At 45.1% G+C, this 22,074-nt stretch overlaps 1 protein-coding gene across 1 annotated transcript in view; it reads right to left on the reverse strand.

Annotated features, from left to right (window-relative positions):
- The window catches only part of LOC144770330 (myosin-1-like), a 266,975-nt gene that overhangs the window by 126,094 nt on the left and 118,807 nt on the right, over positions 1–22,074 (reverse strand). The window contains exons 6-8 of the mRNA XM_078654762.1: positions 8,576–8,696; positions 8,385–8,477; positions 8,240–8,303 (exon numbers count right to left, since the gene is read on the reverse strand). Coding sequence (XP_078510888.1) covers positions 8,240–8,303; positions 8,385–8,477; positions 8,576–8,696 — 278 coding nt within the window. The remainder of the gene's footprint in view (positions 1–8,239; positions 8,304–8,384; positions 8,478–8,575; positions 8,697–22,074) is intronic.

Below are 22,074 nucleotides of genomic sequence, written 5' to 3' on the forward strand. Positions count from 1 at the left end.
ATTTGTGCCTTTACTAACCTATTTTTGCAGAACCTGATTTTATTGGCTTTAGGACTCTGCACACTTTACTCTTGCTAACCAGTAGTAAAGTGATTGTGCTCTCCCTTACAAATGTGGTAATCCTGGTATACACCTAATTGGCACATTTAATTTACTTACAAGTCCCTAGTAAATGTGTACCACATGCAGCAGCGGCCTGTTCAGGCAGGTGCGGGCCGTGGAGGGAGTTACGGTGGGGCAGGGAGGCGGGGAGGGGGAGGGGCAGGGTGGAGAGGGCTAACAACCGGCATATGGATAATTACAGGTAAGTAAACAATTTAATTAATAAAACGAATTTCGTAGCGCGCACTGCATCGCATTTTGCATCTCCACCCTGCCCCTCCCCCTCCCCGCCTCCCTGCCCCACCGTAACTCCCTCCACGGCCCGCGGCTGTGTGCAGGTAAGAGCTTTGGGGTGGTGGGGACGGGTGGGTGGGGTAATTTCGGCACAAATTGACGAGGGAAAATAAATTGACGAGGGAAAATTAACTATTTATTTAAATTTCCTTCATGGTCGTCTGTCAAATCCCTCTCTAACCAGGCCACACCGTACTTACTTGCATGGGCCACTGCTGACCACATGTGCCCAGGGACTGGAAATTAGTTGCTACAAGTGGACAACAGCACTCATTTTGCCAACCACTGAAGTAGGACAATACAACTTGTCTTAGGCCTGCCCCTGCAGCCTAAAGTGCAGTTTTGAACCTGCCATTTCCACCTGTCAAAATAAACCATTTTCCAGGCCTAACCCTTCCTTTTTAATATTTATAAGTCTCCCCTATTGTAGGTCCTAACAGCTTATTGGGCAGGTGCATGGTATCCAAAAGGTAGGACATGTATAGTTCATGTTTTACATATCCAGGCAGTGAACCCCCCCCCCAAAGTCACGTGGTGCTGCAGCAAGGCTAGTTCTCCTATAGACTAATACTGGTTTCCCTTATTACATTGAATAAGTTATAGATTCAGCAGCTAATAAACTACTTCTTCCACTCATTTTAATTGTAATTTTAAATCTTATTTAATAGCAACGTTGGGTGTTTTAAAATTACTATTTTGAAAATGCTACTTTTAGAAAGTTGGCATTTTCTGCCTAGACCAAATGTACCTTTCTGCCAGTGACCAGGGTCACATGACTGTTAATGGTTCTCCTGTGGTGTGATGTGTGTTCCTCCCAGACATGGGACAAAAGTGCAATGGTTATGGGGAAATAATGTTCCTCTCCTGAGCAGAATAACCTGGGGTATTGTACCCAGTCCCTTCCTAAGCTTTAAAAGGTAGTCTGAGATTGGTGCCCAGCCCCTCCCTAACTTCAGCAGATGCTTTCCTTGTCACTGGCAAATGAAGCTCACACCTGGGCCTGCCTGCCCTTTGTTTAACTAGCCGGACTGAAGCCATACCAAGGTGAAAGGGAGGAACTGACCATAACCAGTTTAAGGTTAGCCAAAGGGGTTATGACTCACCCATGGACTAGCACTGGGCCTAAAAGTGACAACTCTAGGACCTCTCATCAGAACGCTACTGAACCTGTGAAGACTCGGAAGAAGGAGACTGAACCTCCTTACTTTAAACCCAGGATCCCAGAAGTGACTCCAAGGGTCAGTTGACTGACCTCCTATTTAAGCTAAAGGGACACAACAAGCTTCCAGAGGCTTTTCCAGGCAACTGCCCAGCAGCCCAGCACCAAAAAGACGTGCTTGGCCCCTGCTGCTGTCTTTGCTGGAATGAGTCCAGATCCCATAAAAGATGCCCAAAGGTCCTGTTGTTAGTGTACTCCTCCAACCTTAAAAATGCAAGAACTGGATTTCTGATTAAAAAACAGAGGCTCCGAGCTCCCTGCATTGAACAAAATTGGCTCTGGTCTCCCTGTAAATGGACTTTACCAAGGACAACATGGATGCTATATCCGACTGCCGACAAGGCATTCCCAGATAAAGACCCCAGACTTCACCTGCACCAAGCTCTTTGCCTCAACATTGACTACTCCTTGTTTCCCACAAATGCATTGTTCCTATTGTTGACCAGCTCTTCGCACTGACAATGACCGCTCCATGGGTCCACTGCCCATTTGAACTTCTGACCAAGGCTTAGAATTTCAGCAATACACCGTCAACACGCCCACATCCAGATCCAGTCTGCAGGCTGACCACCAGTGAACTCATCAAGAGCTTCTCGTGTGAAACACAACTAAGTTAGAAGGTAAACTTTCCATCTGGACAAGCCTAGCTCTTGCATCTGACCAGTGTTCAACAGTGATAGGACTGAATTTTTGACTTTGACCCAGTCCAGCACAGCCAAATAACTGCAATTGTCGATTTGCACTTTTTAGTGATATTTCTACTGAAGACTTTAAAAATTCATATCTCCAGTTCTACTAGTTGGATTTGTTGTAATTTTTGTGCCATTTAATTTATTAAAATTGTCTCTAGCTTTCTAAATTGGTTTGAGATTTTTCATGTGTTGTGTTTTCACTTTATTACACTTTGAGTGCTGCATAAATACATTACACATTGCCTCTAAGTTTAGCACGACTGATTTTGTCTCAAGCTACCCGAGGTTTAAACACAGGTTTACCTAGTGACTTTTGTGATTGAACCTGACAAGGTTTGTGATTATTACTTGAGTGAGGCTCTCACCCTTCTGAACTAATGCAATTTTCTAAACTGCCCAACTGACCTAAGATGTGACCAACCTCCATTTGGATGATTGTTGCTGCAGGTATACCAAGGTAACGTTTATCGTAGGGCCCAACGCCCTCTCTCAGATCACCTTAATCTATACATGCTTCACCTTGAAGCTGGTTGGAAGACACAGCAAAACACTTAGAAGATTTGTGGATACTTTTTAATACCTTGGGGCAGATTTATGTTGGGAATGCGCCACGTTTGCGTCACGCAACTGCGGCGTAAACGTGGCGCATCCCTACGACCCATTTACAACGTGACGCATCTAGGCAGATGCGTCACGTTGTAAAGCCCTGCGCCACTTGTGGGAGTTCCGGCGCAGGGTGGGCGTTCCGGGGCAAGTGCGCCTCGCAAAAGTGGCTGAGTGAAATCTATAAGATTTCACTCAGTCACTTTCAGGCCAATGCTGCGTCAAAACCCTGCACCTGCTTGAAGCAGGCGTAGGTCTTGACGCAGCATTGTAAAGATGGGGCACCCCCGAGCCTTGCTGGAGCTGCATCGCGCTTGCGACGCAACTCCAGCAATGCGCCACCTTTACGGCACAGATGCGTCACGCATCTGTGCCGTTTTTGCCCCATGGTGCGCCGCATTATAAAAGCGGCAAACCATGGGTGGCGGAGCAGCGGCGCAAAATAACTGGCGCATCCCTGGGGATGCGCCAGTTATCATAAATCTGCCCCCTTGTGTTAATGGGTCTCCATTGCCTTCACCATAATGCGGGCACTCGCGTACTTTTATTGAGGCAGTTATGCCTGTTGTTATTTCACCCTAAACCTGTTTGTGGGGCTGCTGCATATAGCTGGGGTGACATAGCGTTACCACTTAAACTAGTAAACAGAACAAATGCACAGTTTATAAGGTGTGCAGTAAATTCCGATCCCTGTGAAAACTCTTATTTGTACATCAATTGGAAGAGGTAATGCTGTCAAACTTGCTGTAAGTTACTGGGAGAAAATGTGTGTTTTGTGTTACATTCTGATACATGTAGAGTTTTTAGCAGAAAACACCTCATTTTCCAGAGCAATTCCTAACTATCAATCTGTGAAAACGTCACCCTTTCTATCAATATTTGCTAAATTCGGTAATATCTCACCCATTGATGGTGTACTTTGAATGATGGGCAAAGTGTTGGTCAATGGATCTACTGGTCACAGCTTCCAGCAGACTCGCGAACCTCAGAAAATCACTAAATATATTTACCCCCCCTGCATTCTGAATGAAGCAGAGTGTGTTTAAAATTTGTAGTGTTGTGAGATATACTGGAGGGATGTATGTCGTTACCATGCATACTTTTTCAATGCATGCCTTTACCACGCAACTTTTACAACGCAAGTCGTTACAATGACTTGCGTTGGGGGGCGCTGGATAGTGAATAGTTTAATTTACTATTCCAACTCCAGTCCCCGTGCATAGTAGGGAAGGTTTTGGATAGTAAATTAAACTATTACCTATCCTAGAGCGCCCCCCAGCGCAAGTCGTTGTAACGATTTGCGTTGTAAAAGTTGCGTGGTAAAGGTAGTGCGTGGTAAAAGTTGTGTTGTAAACGCTGTTTCCCATAATGGAGGGTGGAATAATGAGATTCCAAGAGAGAGAAAGGAAGACATTGGGGCTTATGTACAAGCCCCTTACCCCACCCGTACACCACTTTTCCCATGTTAAAAATGACACAAAAATGGCGCAATGGGCCTGTAAATAAGCCCCATTAGCTTTTAATTTAAGCGCAATTGGTCCACTATTCTTTTTACATCTCCAGCACCTGAAGCAAAAATACTTTGAGCTCCGTCTGTACTTTTACTGATTTGCCAACGTTTTTTCCATGATATGTTAAGCAGTCCCTGTTTGAAATGAATATTGTACTACTTCAAGATAAAGGGGCATATTTTCAAGGGCTGGTGCATCTCTGCAAAATAGCTGGGATGCGGCAGAATAGATGCGACACGCATTTCTCTCCTTGCAGTACCACAGATGCGTTGCATTTACAATGCGAAGCACCGTGGTGCAAGGATAGGCAGAAGTGTGTCACATCTTGCTTCAAGCAGGCGTAACGGTTTGACGCAGCTGCATGGTAAAAGTGACTCAGTGAAATCATGTAGATTTCACTGTGTCACTTTTACGAGGCTTTCCTGCGACTGAACAGTCACCCTACGACTGATTGTCCACATGAAACCTGACGCAGGTTTCATAACGTGACGCATCTGCCTAGATGCGACACTTTGTAAATAAGTCGCAATGTGGCGCATGGTTTGCGCCACCGCTGCGTCACAGAAGTGATGCAACGGCGGCTTATATGTGTTGCACGGGCCTTGTAAATCTGCCCCAAAGTGTGTTATGCTTGCAGCCACTTTTCCATCCTTCCCCTCTCCTGCCGGTTTCTTAAGTTCAGACAGAAGCTGGATTCAGTTTTCAACAAGTAATACCATATTCGTAAGTCCATATTGCTTTAAAAGAATTTGTAATGCAAATTCCCGTGCTTAATTTGCAAAAAACATAAGTGCCAGGGTCCTCATCAGGAGGCCCCTGCAGCTTGCTCCACCCATTGCCCCTGCCAGCACTTCCAATGCAACCACTAACCATCCCACTCCCACAAGAGTGACAGTTCAGACTATGCTGAACTCGGACAAGATGGAGGTCCTCATCCTCGGTTCCACCCATTCGGCCTGGGACAACTCCTGGTGGCCGACCGCACTGGGAACTGCTCCAACACCCACCGACCACGCACGTAAACTAGGGGTCATCCTCGACTCCACCCTCTAAACAGGTCAACGCCGTCTCCTCCTCCTGCTTCAACACCCTCCGCATGCTCCGCAGGATCTACAAGTGGATCCCTACTGAAACGAGAAGACCGGTCACTCAGGCCCTCGTCAGCAGCAGATTGGACTACGGAAACGCCCTCTACGCAGGTGCCTCGGCCAAACTCCTGAGATGGCACCAATGCATCCAGAATGCCTCTGCACGCCTGATTCTCGACATCCCTCGCCACAGCCACATCACACCCCACCTGAGAGACCTGCACTGGCTCCTGGTCAACAAGAGTATAACCTTCAAGCTCCTCACCCACGCACACAAGGCAATCCACAACACCGGACCAACGTACCTCAACAGACGACTCAGCTTCTACACCCCCACCCACCAGCTCCTCTCCGCCGACCTTGCCACAGTCCCCTGCTTCCGAAGAACGACCCCCGGCAGCAGATCGTTCTCCCACCTCACCACCAAGACCTGGAACACAATCCCCATCCACCTACGACAGACCCAAGACATGCTGACCTTCAGAAAACTCCTCAAGACCTGGTTTTTAGAGCGGTAGCAGCATTCCCCACCCCAGCGCCTTGAGACCCTCACAGGTGAGTAGTGTGCTTTACAAATGATATGATTGATTGATCAATTCATTGCTACACCCCTAAAGATATAAGAATGGCGTTGGCAGCATGTATATTAGCCACTTTTAATTTATAATGAGTTAATAAAGACCTGTTGTTGTGCTCATCTCTAAATTAAGCAGACAGCACCATCATGTGGCAGACTTTCATAAGTGTCAGCTTTGACAACTAAGGGCCAGATGTAGGTAGGCTTTTACTGGTCGGTAACGGCCGAATTCGGCCGTTACCGACCGGTAAATGCCTTTTGAGATGTAGGAGGCATTTTACCGATTCGGTATTTACCGATTCGGTAATTACCGAATCATCATTTACCGATTCGGTATTTACCGAATTGGTAAATAATATGTAGGAAGCACTGTAAATAGTGCTTCAGGGCTTTAAGGATTCGTTATTTACCACCAACTATTAGTTGGTGGTAAATAACGAATTCCTATGTAAATGCACAAATGTGCATTTACACCTGTGCCTTGTGACAGACATACATGCCCTTAGGGCATGTATGTCTGTCACATGTGCACACCTGCACTAATCAGGGGTGCAGCAGGGTGTCAAAGTGACACCCTGCCACCCTTGACTATTTTACAATTTTACCGAATCGGTAATTACCGATTCAGTAATTGACATTCATTCCTATGGGCCACAAGGCCCATAGGAATGAATGGCAAATACCGAATCTGTAATAACCGATTCGGTAAATACCGAATCTTACCGATTTGGTATTTTTTACCGAATTTTTTCCTACATACCATTTACCGATTCTGAAATACCGAATCGGTAAAATTCGGTATTTAAGAATCAGTAAATGGAACTTACCTACATCTGGCCCTAAGTGCCTGTGCAGAGCACCAGCAACCACTGGCTCGTGTATAAGCACTGGCAAATCGTAATATTTTTGAGGTGTACAAATATATAGTCATTTGATTTTTAAATTCTAGGGTAAATCTATTTTCCTCCCACAGTTTTAGAAGTTCCTGAGTAAATTGTCGTTTCAATCTTACATTATTCAATATTAAAATTGATTTTGTAGGCCACATTAAACTAATAACAAGAAATGGCAAAATGGTAGACCTCTGCTCTAATAGGTCAATCCTTTGGCTATACCAACGCTTTTTTGTTGGCAAAGAACAAATGCATGTGTCTTGACGATGTAAACAAATGCTTCTTCTTGCATATACATGCATTTCTGCAATTTAGCAATTAATTTTCTTTGCAAGAAAACCCATTCCCAGATGGACACCAATGCATATCCATGCTTCATGACACATAAGCATCCGTTTAAAGCCTGGGCAAGCGTATATTGAGCTGAATAAGCACATGCAGGTGACCAGTGTGTGCGAAAGCATAGCGGCACATGGTAGTTATTTTTTACCATTCTAATATGGCAGATTGCCAATTTAGAATGGTAAATTAAAATTAAAATTAAAATTAAAATTAAAATTAAAAAAAAGTTTAAGACAACATGAGTGCAATAAAAGAAAGTGAGCAGCCCAGTAGCACTTGGCGGGAAGCAGGATAGGGTGCATCAGGGACCGGGGTAGAGGAGTAAAAAGAGAGAGCGCAGGAACGAGGGGCTTGCACAGGAACAGCAAAAGTAATTAATTAAAATGGGATTCTGGATTGAAAGTGGAGGTGGTGGAAGAGCAGAAAAGGAAAGAGAGCTTGTTTGCTTGGGGCACAGGATTAAGCAGGGGAGGGAGTAAGCAAAAACACACACACACTTCCATGGAGTGGTGAATGCAAAGTTAAAAAGGGACCCACAAGTCAGCATTGGTAAGTAGGACTCATCAGGTCAGAACACTGGACTGACATGCTCTTTAGTGAGACAAATGGAATAGAGATGCAAGCCATTGAATCAAGAACAGACATCTGAGATAGACAACAAAGCCATCCAATCACGAGTAAGGGGCTGACCCAAGGCCTACTCTAAGGATATGTTATGTATTAGAAACAGTAGATCTGCCAATGCTAAAGCTGTCTGTAGCTTAGACGTAAAAAGGGCACTCAACATAGGGGCCTTCACACCCCTGATGTGGAAGTATGTCTGGGCAAGTAACAATGCGTGTTCTGCATTGCCATACTGCTTTACCAAGAGGCTATTTACAAAAAAGCAAACAATTCCACTATAATGAACATACTTACAGGTTTCAATATCAGCCGAAGCCAGCTTCCCCGTGGTGCCGAAATGAATTCTGATAAATTTCCCCTATTTAAACAAAAGAAATGTCACCCATCATATGTCAGCAATGTGTGATTTAAGGTTTGAGATTCCAGACTGTTGACTTACAAAGCGTGATGAGTTGTCATTTCGGACCGTCTTGGCATTGCCGAAGGCTTCTAGCAGTGGATTGGCCTGGATGATCTGGTCCTCTAGAGTACCCTATGGTGAGTGGATAGAATTATTTAGGGGACATAGCAGTACTTAGATATTTCTTTAGCATGTAAACACTTTTACTATATGTCACACACATCTCTAACCTTCATTTTACTTCCTGAAGATCCCTCCTTGATTTTGCCCATATCCCCAGCGGCAGCGATTGTTGCAAAGTATTGGATGACACGTTTTGTATTCACAGTCTTTCCAGCACCAGATTCTCCCCTTTAGGTGAAACGCATAAAGATTCAGAATAACTGTCTAAACATAATGAGTTGCAGACAGTATTAATAAAAGCACAATTTCTGTGCATGCTGTTCAAAGAGAGCATACTTTAGATAATCACAATTAAGCCACGTTTTCTCTTTCGCTACATCAAAACCATTGACATCTTGTAGAACATGAAATAGTATATAAAACGCAGCTGAACATTATTATATCAGACACACTGTATAACAATTTATACATCAGTTTGCTTTTTGGTGTCCCGCTACACTTGCATTCCTGTAGGTAAAAGTATAGCAATGATCAGGATAATAAACATTTACTTTTGAATGGTTGCCATATCCAAAGAGAGGGGCACATCTTTTTGAATGTGAAAGTGAGACTTACACACATAAATAGCCTAATTTATCCTTCATTTCTAATTCAGAAAAATTTGTTTTGTACCAATAAATGCACTTTTGTCTGAGGACTTCTCTGATCTGAGGTGAGGAGTAGACAAGGCCTTGGAGTTACTTGCCATGAACTCCCTTTAAGTTTGTGAAAACCTCAACCCCATGATTGCCAGTTGTTAGAAATTGTTTTTCTGATTGACTAAGGTATGCACCCAAGCCAGGCAGAACACACCACTCTAATCAGGGTAAGTCAGATACACTCCAAAGATAATCTGTGCTCACCCTCTTGTAGCTAGGCACAGCACAGGCAGGCTTATCTACAGAGGCAATGTGTAAAGTATTTGTGCAGTCCACACACACAGCAATATAATGAATATACCACAAAAGAAACTCCATACAAGTAATGCAGGATTTTAGAGACATTACATAGATTGCAGTAATATCACCATGATATACCTTGTTTGGTAGAACACAAGGTCAGAATGAAAAGGTCCTATACACCATAGACCAAGTGTTCTAATTCACCCTTGGTCGAGTCCCCGCTGTAGGTCAAACTTGACTAGGAGGAAACATCCCTCCTGCCAGTCTAAGGTAAGTCTTATCCACCGGCTTCACGCAGGTCAGCTTTGTGTCGAAGCAAGTCAACTGACCTAAATTTCCAGCCAGAAATGCCCACCAATACTGCAGCATATCTGCAACCCTCTGGAGCCTCAATAGATGCAATAGAGCTGCTTGCAAAGAAGCGCGGGACAGCTTATTCCCACGGGACCCACAACCCACAGTGTCCCACATGGGAATGGGCCCAACCTGAGGGATTCCACCGGCCGGTGGGCTCCCTCGTATGGTGCTGTGGGGGATGATGCCTGCAGGCGGGCCTTGGAAAGCGTCCTGCATCTTCAATTTCCAGCCTTCCCTATCTGGTCGCACATGGATCAGTTCCAGGGGTGGGGCTGCGATGATGGATCTTGTGCACCTGGTACATCCCTAGTTGCTGGCCAAAGCGATGAGGAAGGTCCGTGCTCACACAGTTGGGGATTTCCCTATTGGTGTGGCATCGGAAAAGGCTATTGGGTAGTCAAGCTGTCCTTAATTCACAGAGAGCACTGAACTCAACTGGCACTTGGGCAGAGCAGTAGTTTACGAACATGAAGTTCTTGGTTCCCGCAGGTTGGAGCAATGATTCTTTCAGCACGGTCCTCCACAGCAGTGTCGGGGAAGCATGTAATGGGGTCTTCGATGGCCCTAAGTCCTAGAAAGGGGGGCAAGCCAACAACCCCATGGAGAACACTTGAGCCACAAAAGCAGAAAACAAGAGGCAGGCCAGCACATACAGGCAATTTGCAGAATGGCAGTCCCTCCTGTAGCCAAGCACTTAGCATGCAGCAGGCCAATGGAAGCGAAAAACCCACTTTCTAAAAGTGACATTTCTAAAATAGTAATTTGAAATCCAGCTTGAACAGTAAGTAGGACTTATCACTATCATCCTAATCATACCAAATATGTCAATGCCACTCCTTTCTAATCAGGAATTTCCACTCAAAAGTATCCAATGCCTGCCTATGAGAGAAGTAGGCCTCCCTGCAGTGAAAAAAGGAAATAGGGTGTTTGTCACTACCAGGAAATGTAAAGCATTCAAGTACATAACCTACCTATTACTTACACAGCACCCTGCCCATAGGCTACCTAGGGCCTACCTTAGGAGTGACCTATGCATAATAAAAGGGGAGTTTAAAGCTTGGCAAATAGTTTTAAATGTCAAGTTGAAGTGGCAGTAAACTGCACACACAGGCCCTGCCTGAAAGGCTACTTCTGTGGGTGGCATTATCAATTCTGCCGGCCCACTAGTAGCATTTAATTTACAGGCTCTGGGTATATGGTATACCACTTTACAAAGGCCTTACGAGTAAATCAAATATGCCAAATAGGTGTAAACCAATCATACCATGTTTAGGGGAGAGAGCACATTCACTTTAGCACTGGTTAGCAGCCAACAAAAATAGGGTTAGAAAAACACAGAGGAGAAAGGCAACCAATGTGGGGTAACCCTGTAAAAAGGGCCATTTCCAACGTCAGTGTTCACAAACTTTAAGGGATTTGAGATGTACCCGTGTTAAGGGCAGATGTTAAATCCTTTTTCAGTGTGAGAACAGGAACGTAGCCTCAACTGAACAGTGAGGCATCCATGGTAAGGATTTTACGTAAGGAAAACAAAATCCCATAGAGAAACAAATCGAAATGTCGTCAGATAAATTTATATTGACTCTGTCAATTTATTAAAAAAAACATGCATTCATATTTTTGGATAAGCTAAAGAATTATTTATTTATTTTATTATTTTAAGGTTTTATAGAGCGCGTAGTAACCCTAGAGCATCCCAGCGCTAGAACCAGAACTCAGGAGAGGTCAGAATCGAAGGGGGGGGGATTTAAGGAAAGAGAAAGGTTTTCAAGGCCTTCCTGAATTGGAGAAGATTAGGTTCAGTTCTCAGTCTCCGAGGAAGGTTGTTCCAGTGTTTGGCAGTGTGGACCGAGAAGCGGCGTCCTCCGGACCGGGCCTTTTTGACTCTGGGAACAGTGATGAAGTTCTCTCCGCCTGAGCGGAGGACCCTACTCGCATTGTAAGGGATGATGAAATCCTTGAGGATGGGTGGGCCTTTGTCATGGAGGGTCTTATGGGCCAGACAGAGGGCTTGAAAGCCACCCTTTCTCTGACTGGGAGCCAATGCAGGAGCTTCAAGGCTGGCTTTGCCGAGGATCTGGCGGGGGTGTCGGTAAGTAGGCGGGCCGCGGCGTTTTGGACTTTCTGCAGGGTATTGAGGGTGGCTTCGGGGGCACCCAGGTAGATTGCGTTGCAGTAGTCCAGCCTCGCCATAATGAGGCCCTGAATCAGGAGTTTCTTGGAGGTAGCGGGGAGCAGGGGGAAGACCTTTCTGCAGGCCCTAAGGAGTCCAAAGCAGATTCCTGCCGTTTTTTTGGCCTGTGATCTGAAGCTCAGGTCCTTTTCGAGCCATACGCCCAGGCTCTTGACCTCCTCCTTCGGTGTAGGGGGGTCACCTAGACAGACGGGCCAGATGTCAGGCGGCAGGGAGGGCTCTTTATGTCCGAGCAGCAGGATCTCGGTCTTGGACCCGTTCAGTTTCAGTGCCGAGGAGTTCATCCAGTTATGAATTTCCGAGAGACAGCTGTGAAGGTCGGGTGGGGATTGGTGCGGGTGTGAGAGGGTTACCACCAGCTGGGTGTCGTCGGCGTAGTTGATAATCGAGATGCCGAACGGGTTGACCAGTTTCTCCAGCGGGGACATATACACGTTAAATAACGTAGGGCTAAGGGATGAGCCCTGCGGTACTCCACAACGGAGGGGGATTGCGGGGGAGTGGCTGTCATTCTCCCAGACTTGGAAGGAGCGTCCGTCTAGGAAAGATTTTAGCCACTTCAAGGCCGTGCCCCTTACTCCGATGTCTCCCAGTCGTTGGATTAGGGTGTGGTGGCTCACAGTGTCGAAGGCCGCACTGAGGTCCAGGAGGATCACTGCCACTGATCCTCCCGTGTCCAGAATGCTTCTGGCCTTCTCCACTGCTGCCAGGAGAGCTGTGTCAGTGCCCTGTCCTGGACGAAACCCTGTCTGGGAGGTCCCGAGTAGGTTGTTGCTCTCAAGGAATAGTGATAGTTTTTTATTCACTAGCTTCTCCGTGATCTTGCTATTTCCTGGGAGGAGGGAAATAGGTCTGTAGTTGGCTAGGTCCAGGGGGTCTAGAGAGGGTTTCTTTAAAAGGCCTTTGACCACTGCCGCCTTCCAGCTAGGAGGGACTAGACCCTGCGAGAGGGAGGAATTAATGAGGGACGTGAGGGGGGGAGGATGGTGCTAGACACTTTTTTCAGAAAACGGAGGGGGGCGGGATCGCGAGGAGAGCCACTTTTAATTGTAGCCAATGTCGCGGCTACCTCTTCCGTAGACACTGGGCCAAAGGTGTCCAGAAAGGGTAGGTTGCCATCAGGGGAGTGAGGGCAGTAAATGGGAGATTTAGAAGGATCCCCGCCCAGGTTGTCAGCCGTGATTGGGGGTAGGTCCGCGAGAATTTTTTGGATTTCCTCGTCGAAGAAGGTGGAAAGTTTAATGCATTTGCTTTCCGCTGCTTTGGGGTCCAGAGGTTTTACTGGGGGGTCTGGGGCCTGGAGGAGTTCCTTAAGGACGGCAAAGGTTTCATGTGCCGAGCAGGAGGCGTTTTTAATTCTATCTTCGTAGAAGGCGCTTTTAGTATTGAGGAGTTCCGTTTTATAGGATTTTAAAGAGGCCCGAAATATATCTTTTTTGTCTGCCTTTTTATCTTTCCTCCATAAGCGTTCGTTCCTCTTACATTCCTTCCGTAGTAAGTTTAATTCGGGGGTGTACCAAGGGGTGACTCTCTTGGTACGTTTGAGGGTGCTGGATTTCGGGAGGATGTCGTCCAGAGATTGGGAGATCCATGTGTTAAATTTGGTGTCAGCAGTGATAGTGTCTTGAGAGGGGGGAGGGGTATCTTCACTTAGTTTAGCTGCCCATTCCTCTGGGACCAGTTTATGCCAGCGTCTAATAAGGGTTCTGAATTTAGGAGGTTGAGGTGGAGGGATGTTAATGTGCCATTCGAAGGGGACCAGGAAGTGGTCGGTCCAAGGGAGGGGGATGTGGGGGCGAGTGCTCAGATCTTGGATGTTAGTGAATATGGGATCGAGTAGCTGTCCTTTGTCGTGAGTCGCCTGTGCGTTTTTTAGGCCGAGGCCCATAGAGGAAAGATCTTGTAGGAGTTCTACAGCCTGTTTGTCGACCGGGTCCAGGAAGTGGATATTGAGGTCCTCCAGTAGGAGATAGAATTAAGAAAGTAGAAGTGAAAGAAAGAAAAGGGTGGAGAAGAGATCTCTGGCAAGAATCAGTAATCTCGGAGAACCTGAAGCTGAGTGGAAGCAGCATGTCTGACTTGGGCTTCACTAAACCAAATCATTCACTATTTGCAAATATAGAAATGTAGTAAAACTAGTGCCTAACTGGCTACAAAATGATTATATGTAAAAATGAGCTGGTTATACTTATGAAAATCCGCTTTATTACTTTTTGTGGCTCCTGTTTTTAGGTTGAGCATTCAAGACCTCTTGTATATACTTTAGTATATGCTTATATACTTTAGTATATACTTATATGTGTATGTACTTTGTGGGCTCTGGAGATCAGCCCTAGGACTTGTCTGCTTCCAATGAGGGACTTTTTTTCTGTTCAACTACAAAAGGGACTTTCTGTTTTCTATTTTTCTGGCAACCGCCTCTATTTAACTTTCTTGATAGAAAACGACCAGTACAGGTCAGTAAAATACCAGAATCACTTTATCATTCTCTAGATTCAAGTCCATAGAAATTGTTTTCCACGAGAACCTGTAGACAATAATATTTGTTTCAAATCTTGTATTTTCAGTGATATGACCACCGAAGGCCCTGATTTTATATTAAAAACAAAGCTTTGGACTATACTATTTCCAGCTGAAAGGCAAACTTTCTCTCCGTGAATTCCCATACCTGGCATGTCACGCATTTTCGTGCTTACTTTCCCTCCATGTTAAAGAACAGTAGATGTTTCAGCACCCAGGCTAATGTGCTGCATAGATAAATACATATAAGGTCCCAAAGGCGAGACCGATTGCCTTGCAATTGCTTGTTTACCGCTGCTGTGGTCGAGGCACCCAAAATGAGTCGAGTTCACTGTAATACACCTAAATTGTTTCTGAGCTGCGAGGCCAGAGCTCGTTTTTTGATATGTCTGTAGACAGCTAGAGTGAGGAACTCACAGCAGGTTATTTGCAACATGTGTAAACATGCAGGTGCAGATGGCAGCTGAGCCACGAAGACTGTTTTCTGTCTCACTCTGTTATCAGCTCACAAGTAGCTCTTTAACAGGCATCACCCAGTGTAAATTATATATGACAATGCATAGTGAGGCCAAAGCCTTATAATTCATTTAGGTACCTTTTGATCTCTGGTATTTCACAATGTTACACTTCATTTTTAAAGGTATATTAAGCAGTTTCCAATTGCCAAGTGGTGCAAGGACCAGCGTCATGTCCTGCGTATATGTTGCTGGGACTGGAATTCTTATCTAAAATCTGTTTTATCCTAGATTTATCCCTTTCTAAACCTGCAGGAATATTTTTAGTATCACACTAATGAAATTAGCCCTTGAGTTGCCTGGCTGAGTTGGGCTAATTGCTAAGATCACTAGCCTCGAAGTTTAAAGGCCACATTGAACTACAGGCCAATCCAAGCGGACATTAGTTTTTCCTACTGGAAAAGGTCTAGAGTCCTTATAGTGAAGCTACCATTTCCAGGAAGTGAAGGTTGTTGTGCCATGAAGGGTGGACCCAGTATTCTGAGGCCTGGGGCTGAGGGCAGGTGCAGTATTTGGACCAATTGTGAGTAGTCCCCTTAGGTTCTGGTCCAAAGGGTTTTTAGCTGCTATCCTTTGAAGGCTACAGGTGGTCCCCATCTAAAACGGTCCAGTGACAACCAAAGCATCTGAATTATGATCCGGCATTCATGTACAGCCTTTCAGTGTCTCCAGTGGGTAATCTGGATCTGTGGACATCCTCCACTACAACACGTCTGTACACTTTTGAGTTTGAACTCATGAAGGAGGGCTACACTAAAGCAATCACTAGCATAATCACACCTTTGGCTAATAATTGATCAAAGGGAAGATCCATAGAGGTCTTGTGCAATCCTGTGCTCCACAAGACCCATTCACCCCCATAGTCAGGGACGTCTTGGTTGGGGATGCTGTAGTTCTGGTCCGGCAGAGAAGGCCAAAGTAGATGCTGATTTGGGAGGGATGACATGAGGGTTTAGTTGGAATGTGGTGTTTTTAACTATCACCTTGATATGCAGATCAAGATGGAGTAGCTTGTCGAGCTTTGCTCCTAGCTACTTAAGACTGAGGCCCATGTACATGCTTAACGGCTAGGCAGACAGTTCCCCGAGTTGCTCCCGGGCCTGTAAGCGACTCTGCTCTAATTTGAATGTTTTACTGTGGTCTTATTTTTTTAAAACACTGCTTTTATTGCATAATTGCACTTACTTTATTGTTCCTCCTGCTTCCCGGTCCACCGCGGCTCAGGTTTGTGTGGAGGAAGTGGGTGGAGGTCCAGGAGGTGAAGTTCAGGACTTCTGGCTGGAAGCCTTATCTGCCACATGTCAGCGCGAATGCGCAGCGGGCGCGTCTAAGGCAAGCCCGTCTGCCCCTGTCCGCGCCTGAACGGGACCAGGGGCCAGGACCCCTGCTCCACATCACCCAGACATTTTAACCTACTCCAGTAGCCTACTATTAAAGCTAAGGAAGCCCTGTCCCAAGACATGCCGCCATTCGATGGCCCCTCTCAGTGAGGATTTCCATTGCCCCCACTGTACCTTTTGGCTTCCTCTTCACATGCAGAGTAGCCTAAAGTCCAAGCACCCATTAACTTTAAAAATGCTTCTTCTAAATTGCCAGTCTCTAGCTAAACACTCCACTGAGCTGAAACTTTTTATTGAAGATGAAAACCCAGACATAATGTTCTTAACGGAGACCTGGCTCCACAAGGAGTCGGAACCTGATTTGGTACAGACTCTTCCAGCTGGATACAACATTCAGCGGATAGACCGCGAGGGAAAGAACGCAGGAGGCCTGGCAATACTGTATAAAGAATTCTTTTAATGTCGGGTGGAACCCAACATTGTCGCAGACTGTGAAAGCATGTTTTTTAACATCGCACTATCTGCAGTACAGTCCTTCCCAGGAGTACTTATTTACCGCCCCCCCTCTCCGGCATGGACGTGAGCTTTTCTCCTAATCTCTTGTGGAGGTGGCAGCCTCACTTGTAGGTACTACCCCAAATACTACAGTTTTAGGGGACTTTAATATTCACTTTGATAATCCTGACATGGCGGACGCAGCAGAATTGACTAAAGACCTATTAGTAGTTCCAATTCTGCAAAGGGTCCCATGCCCCATCCACAAATTAGGCCACACGTTGGATCCAATCTTTATCAATAATAATGATCTATATACCTCTGACTTGGACCGAGCACCACTTGCTGCCCTTCTTTATCAATCTCTCCCACCCTCTTCCAGTTGTTATACCCTCCATCAAGAGAGTTACACCTTGGGCTAAACTTGTAGAAGATACCTTGACCACAGCCCTAGTAAGTTTAGAACCGGAACTTAAACCTGACCTCACGGTAGCGGCAGATAATTTTTCTACCTGGATCAAGTCATCACTAGACATGGTCATCCCACTTAAAGCATGCAATAAAGTAAGGTAGAAATCTTCGCCCTGGTACTCCCCCGCACTTCGAACATATAAATAGGAGTGTAAAAGACTTGAGAGATCATGGAGGAAGGACTACACTGTTATCAGCAAACAGAAATATAGAGAAGCCATAAAGCACTACCAAAGTGAAATAAAAAAAGCTCAGGCAGCACACTATGAGGAACGCATTAACTTAGCTAGAACTTCCCAAATCAGAAGCCCATCTTGTTGCCTCAAGTGAGCAATGTGAGGAATTGACCCATTTTAACTCAGCACTTAAAAAAAAATCTATTCAACCTTTACTATATCACCTTGCCCCAGTGATATTCTTGTAAGCAACACACACCGGTCAGACACCAACCATATACTCAGCGTACTCCCCCCGCTCACTTTAATCAGGCTCTCAGAAATTCTCCACCAGATAAAATCTGGATCACCCCTGGATACAGCACCACCCCAGGTACTACTTATGGCTAGAAAAGTGATTCTCCCTCACATGCTCGAAGTAATGAACCAATCCTTGGTTAGTGGACTAGTTCCAGCACCTTTGAAGCATTCCATGGTAAAGGCACTATTAAAAAAACCTAATTTGGATCCGGATGACTTGGGGAACTACCACCCAATTACTCTGCTTCAGTGATCATTAAAGCCTTAGAAAAGCATGTTAATCTAAGCATCTCTGAATTTCTGGAAACTAATGTTCTCCTGCAAGCCACACAAACAGGCTTCCAGCCGCTACACTGCACGGAAACTGCACTGCTGGCGGTGGTGGAGGAATCCAAACGTATCCTCGATCAAGGGGGGTAAGTGGCTATAATCCTCTTAGTCTTCAGTTCAGCATTTGATACGGTGAACCTTGGCATAATAGGGGAGAGGCTCAGGAGGAGAGGTGTCTCAGGGGAGGCTCTCAATTAGATTCATGGTATGTAATGCAATTATAAATCAATCAACAAAAAAACACAACTATTTACACATGAGGGGGGGTTTTGTCAAAAACAAACCCCCCCTTATGTGTAAATAGTTGTGTTTTTCTACTTTTGAAAAAGTTTATGATGTTGTCTATTTAAGTATGCATTAAATCATACAGTCTCCCGGATTGGGTCAGACAGATTTTTCTGTTTCAGGTGTGTTTTGTGGGACAACAAACACTTTGGGCTAGTATATGTTCTGTACTTTGATTAATGTTTACCATCAGGGATTTAATCTGATGACGAGCAAAAATGAAAGGAATGATTGATTGATTTATAATTGCATTACATACCAGGAATTAACGTCTAGGACCAATTCTCTCTATAATACTCGATACCCAGGTCCTTTGACATTATTGCGTTACCCCATGTTTATAACGCCTCAATTAGATTCAGTCATACCTGGAAAATAGAACCTTCCAGGTTTTCTCAGGAGAAGCCACCTCTAAAGCCTTGGGACTCAGCTGTGGAGTCCCCCAGGGATGCGCTCTGAGTCCCACATTATTTAATGTCTATATGCAGCCATTGGCGGACATCATCTTGCCTTACGGGATAAAAATCATCACATACGCAGATGATACCCAACTGGTAATCTCCCTTAATGGCCCACACAACCACTCATGTGACCTGGAAACATGTCTGGAAGAAGTGGCTTCATGGATGGAACACTCCTGCCTTAAGCTAACTGGGGGAAAGACCGAACTATTGCTGCTGGGCAACACCTCCGGCCTGGACCTTAAACATATCTGGCCAAATTGCCTGGGTCCAGCCCCTTCCCCAAAATCCAAGATAAAAAGCCTGGGTGTCTGGCTGGACAGCTATCTTAAATTTGAAGATCAAGGTGTAAGAGTAACTGGAGCTTGCTTTGGTGCTATGAGACTGCTGCGTAAGATTCTCCCCCTCCTGCCAATAAGTGCCAGGAGAACCCTGATTCAGGCCCTAGTTCTGGCTCACCTGGACCATGGGAACTCCTTATACCTTGGAGCACCCGATGCAACGCTAAAGAAACTCCGAGTGGCCCAGAACTGTGCGGCCAAATTATTGCTGGAGGTACCAAAATATCAATCAGCCAAACCAGCCCCGTGAAAGCTACACTCACTACCTATCGCCAATAGAGTCAAATTTAAAGCCTTATGCATAGCCCATAGGACTTTTTGGAGTAGTGGCCCAGCTATCAACAGGACGCTGATCACCTCTTATTTCCCTTGGAAATGCCTCCGCTCTACCCATCTCCACCTAGCAGTAACCCCGAAAATTAATAGGGCAAGAAGTGGAGGTAGGTCATTTGTCTACAATGTGGCCAGACTGTGGAATACAATGCCCCCCTCCCTTCGAGCTGAATCCCTTCTGCTTTCCTTCTGAAGAATTCTTAAGACCTGGCTCTTCCAGCAACAGGGTGCATAGCTTACTGGAAGCCCTGTCTGGACGCAAGCGCTGGGATGCCTTTGGGTAGCCGCGCACTATATAAAAGTTAATAATAATAATAATAATAACACCAGTTCTGTACACCCTCAAAGGAGGAGGAGGAAAGGGTATTATGGCTGTTGCATCCTTCAGTTTTAAAGTAAAATCTTCAGCATATTGTGGAAAAGAGATATCATATTTTGTCGGCACATAGCTTAGTTATTCAACATAAAGCATGAAAAAGAGGGGAGTGAGAAAGGACCCTGGGGCGGTCTTAGGCATGTGCAAGCTGTGCCCCTGCACAGGGCCACCAAACCCCAGGGGCCACCACGTCAATATATATCCTTAATATAATAATCCTCTGAGGATGGATACATATTTGCGTGGCGGCCCTGGTAGGGATTTGGCGGCCTCTGGCTCTGTCCTACTTCCAAACACCCTGAACCCCCCCCCCCCCTTCACTGGCCTCCGCGCTCCGCCCCACCTGGACCCCCTCTTACAGGGCCCCCTACCTACACTCCCTGCCCAGGGCCGCCATGAACCTAGAGCCGCCCCTGAAGGACCTCTGAGGAACTGTGGGGCATATTACCAACGATTAGCGATATTTAGCAACACATTTTTTAACGCTAAGCATCGCCGGAAATTATCGCAGATATAACTTGCTATTAGCAACGTTTATCCCAGAAGTGATAAAAATCCTCACGCTAACTGCCAAATGAGAGATTATCGCTTGAAAATCAACGATAATCTCTCGAAGTTTGGCGTTAGCTTGATGATAGGGGCTCACAAACTTAGCCATGATATCCACCTTCCATAGGATATCATGGCTAAGTCAGGAAAATACCAGGTGTAAAAAAAGCAATGCTAACTGCGGTTAGCGCTGCTTTTTTCTATCACTAACAGCTTTAGCGAAATCCTTCATAATAGGAGAAATGTCGCTTAACAACATTTCTCCTATTATTTTTCTCTGGAACGCCCCCTTTGCATCTCATTAGAGATGCAAGGGGAAGCGTAGAGAAAAAGGGTGCTAACATGCGAATTTGCGTGTTAGCACCCTGCTGCTGATAGAGAGATAATTTTATCTCCGCTTTCTTGGCTTTTAAAGCCAAAAAGGCAGAGATAAATCTCTTGCCCCTGTGTACTTTAGCTGGGGTAGAATAGGAGTTTCCTATTTTGATGATTTGTGCTCTGTCAGAGAGAGAAAATCTGAACCAATTTAGCAAAGTTCCTTCAAAAACCATCTCTGTTTTCAAGATTTTAAGGCGGGTATCGTCATCAACAGTATAAGAAGCTGCTGATAAGTAGAGGCGAACTGGCAATCAAGTATGTCTTTCTTCAAAGAGAGAGAGAGCATCATCCACAATTCTCAGGATATATTTTCCAGTACAGTGGACTGCACAAAACCTGATTGGACTCGCCTAGGAGAAGGTTGTTATTGCTGTATTCTTCTGGCTGTTTGGCTACACATATTTCATTAATATTTTAGAAAAAAAGGGAGGTCTTTAACGTGTTTCTATTTTTCCATCTGTATTTCAGTTCTTAAGCAGTCGACGACCATGTCCTATTTTTTTGGTGAGCTTGAAGAGAGCACTGGTTTAGAGATGAGTTGATCATTTAGAGCCAGAGAGAGCAGAGGACATCAGAGTGTTCTTTGGCTAGGATAGTTACATTAAACTCAAGCTAATTATAAAGATACCACCCATAACCATAAACTACAGAACAAATTCGAAAAACAGTAAGAAAACCTGAAAAAACGGTTCGATTGTTTCATTTAAAGTTAATTAAAGCATCATTGTTGTTATTTACAGATACAAGTTTCACACTTACTCTGTCAGGCACAGAGAAAATGGAGCACAAGCTCATAACATTAAGTACGCATCCACTGTAGTCTGCATCCCAAGTTTCCCTTAGATTCCCAAAGATACGTCATCTGCAGGAATATATGTCTTCCATTGCAGAAAATTAGTGAAAAGTAGCACATCCTACTGATCTTAGCAGGAAGTGAAGGAGCTGGCTGATCCAAACATGATAGTCAAACTCAGTCTAAAAGAGACATTGGCACAGGGATTTGTTTTTGCTTCAGGAATCAGAAAAAAATTAGTGAAACAAAAATGTTGGAATTTAAGCCTGGCACTCCATGGGAAACAGGTGTTCCTGTAGGTGCCATTTATAACATTAAAGTCCACCCTTTGTAAGCTGTCCTAGCACATGCTTAGAAAATAAAGCAGTTAACCCTATTAGTGTATGGCCACTACAGTCTTACATGCAATTTGTCTGATTCGAAAATGACAGAAGTCTCTTAATGTGGCAGG

The sequence above is a fragment of the Lissotriton helveticus genome, chromosome 7, assembly GCF_964261635.1.
Source record: "Lissotriton helveticus chromosome 7, aLisHel1.1, whole genome shotgun sequence".
Taxonomy (NCBI): domain Eukaryota; kingdom Metazoa; phylum Chordata; class Amphibia; order Caudata; family Salamandridae; genus Lissotriton; species Lissotriton helveticus.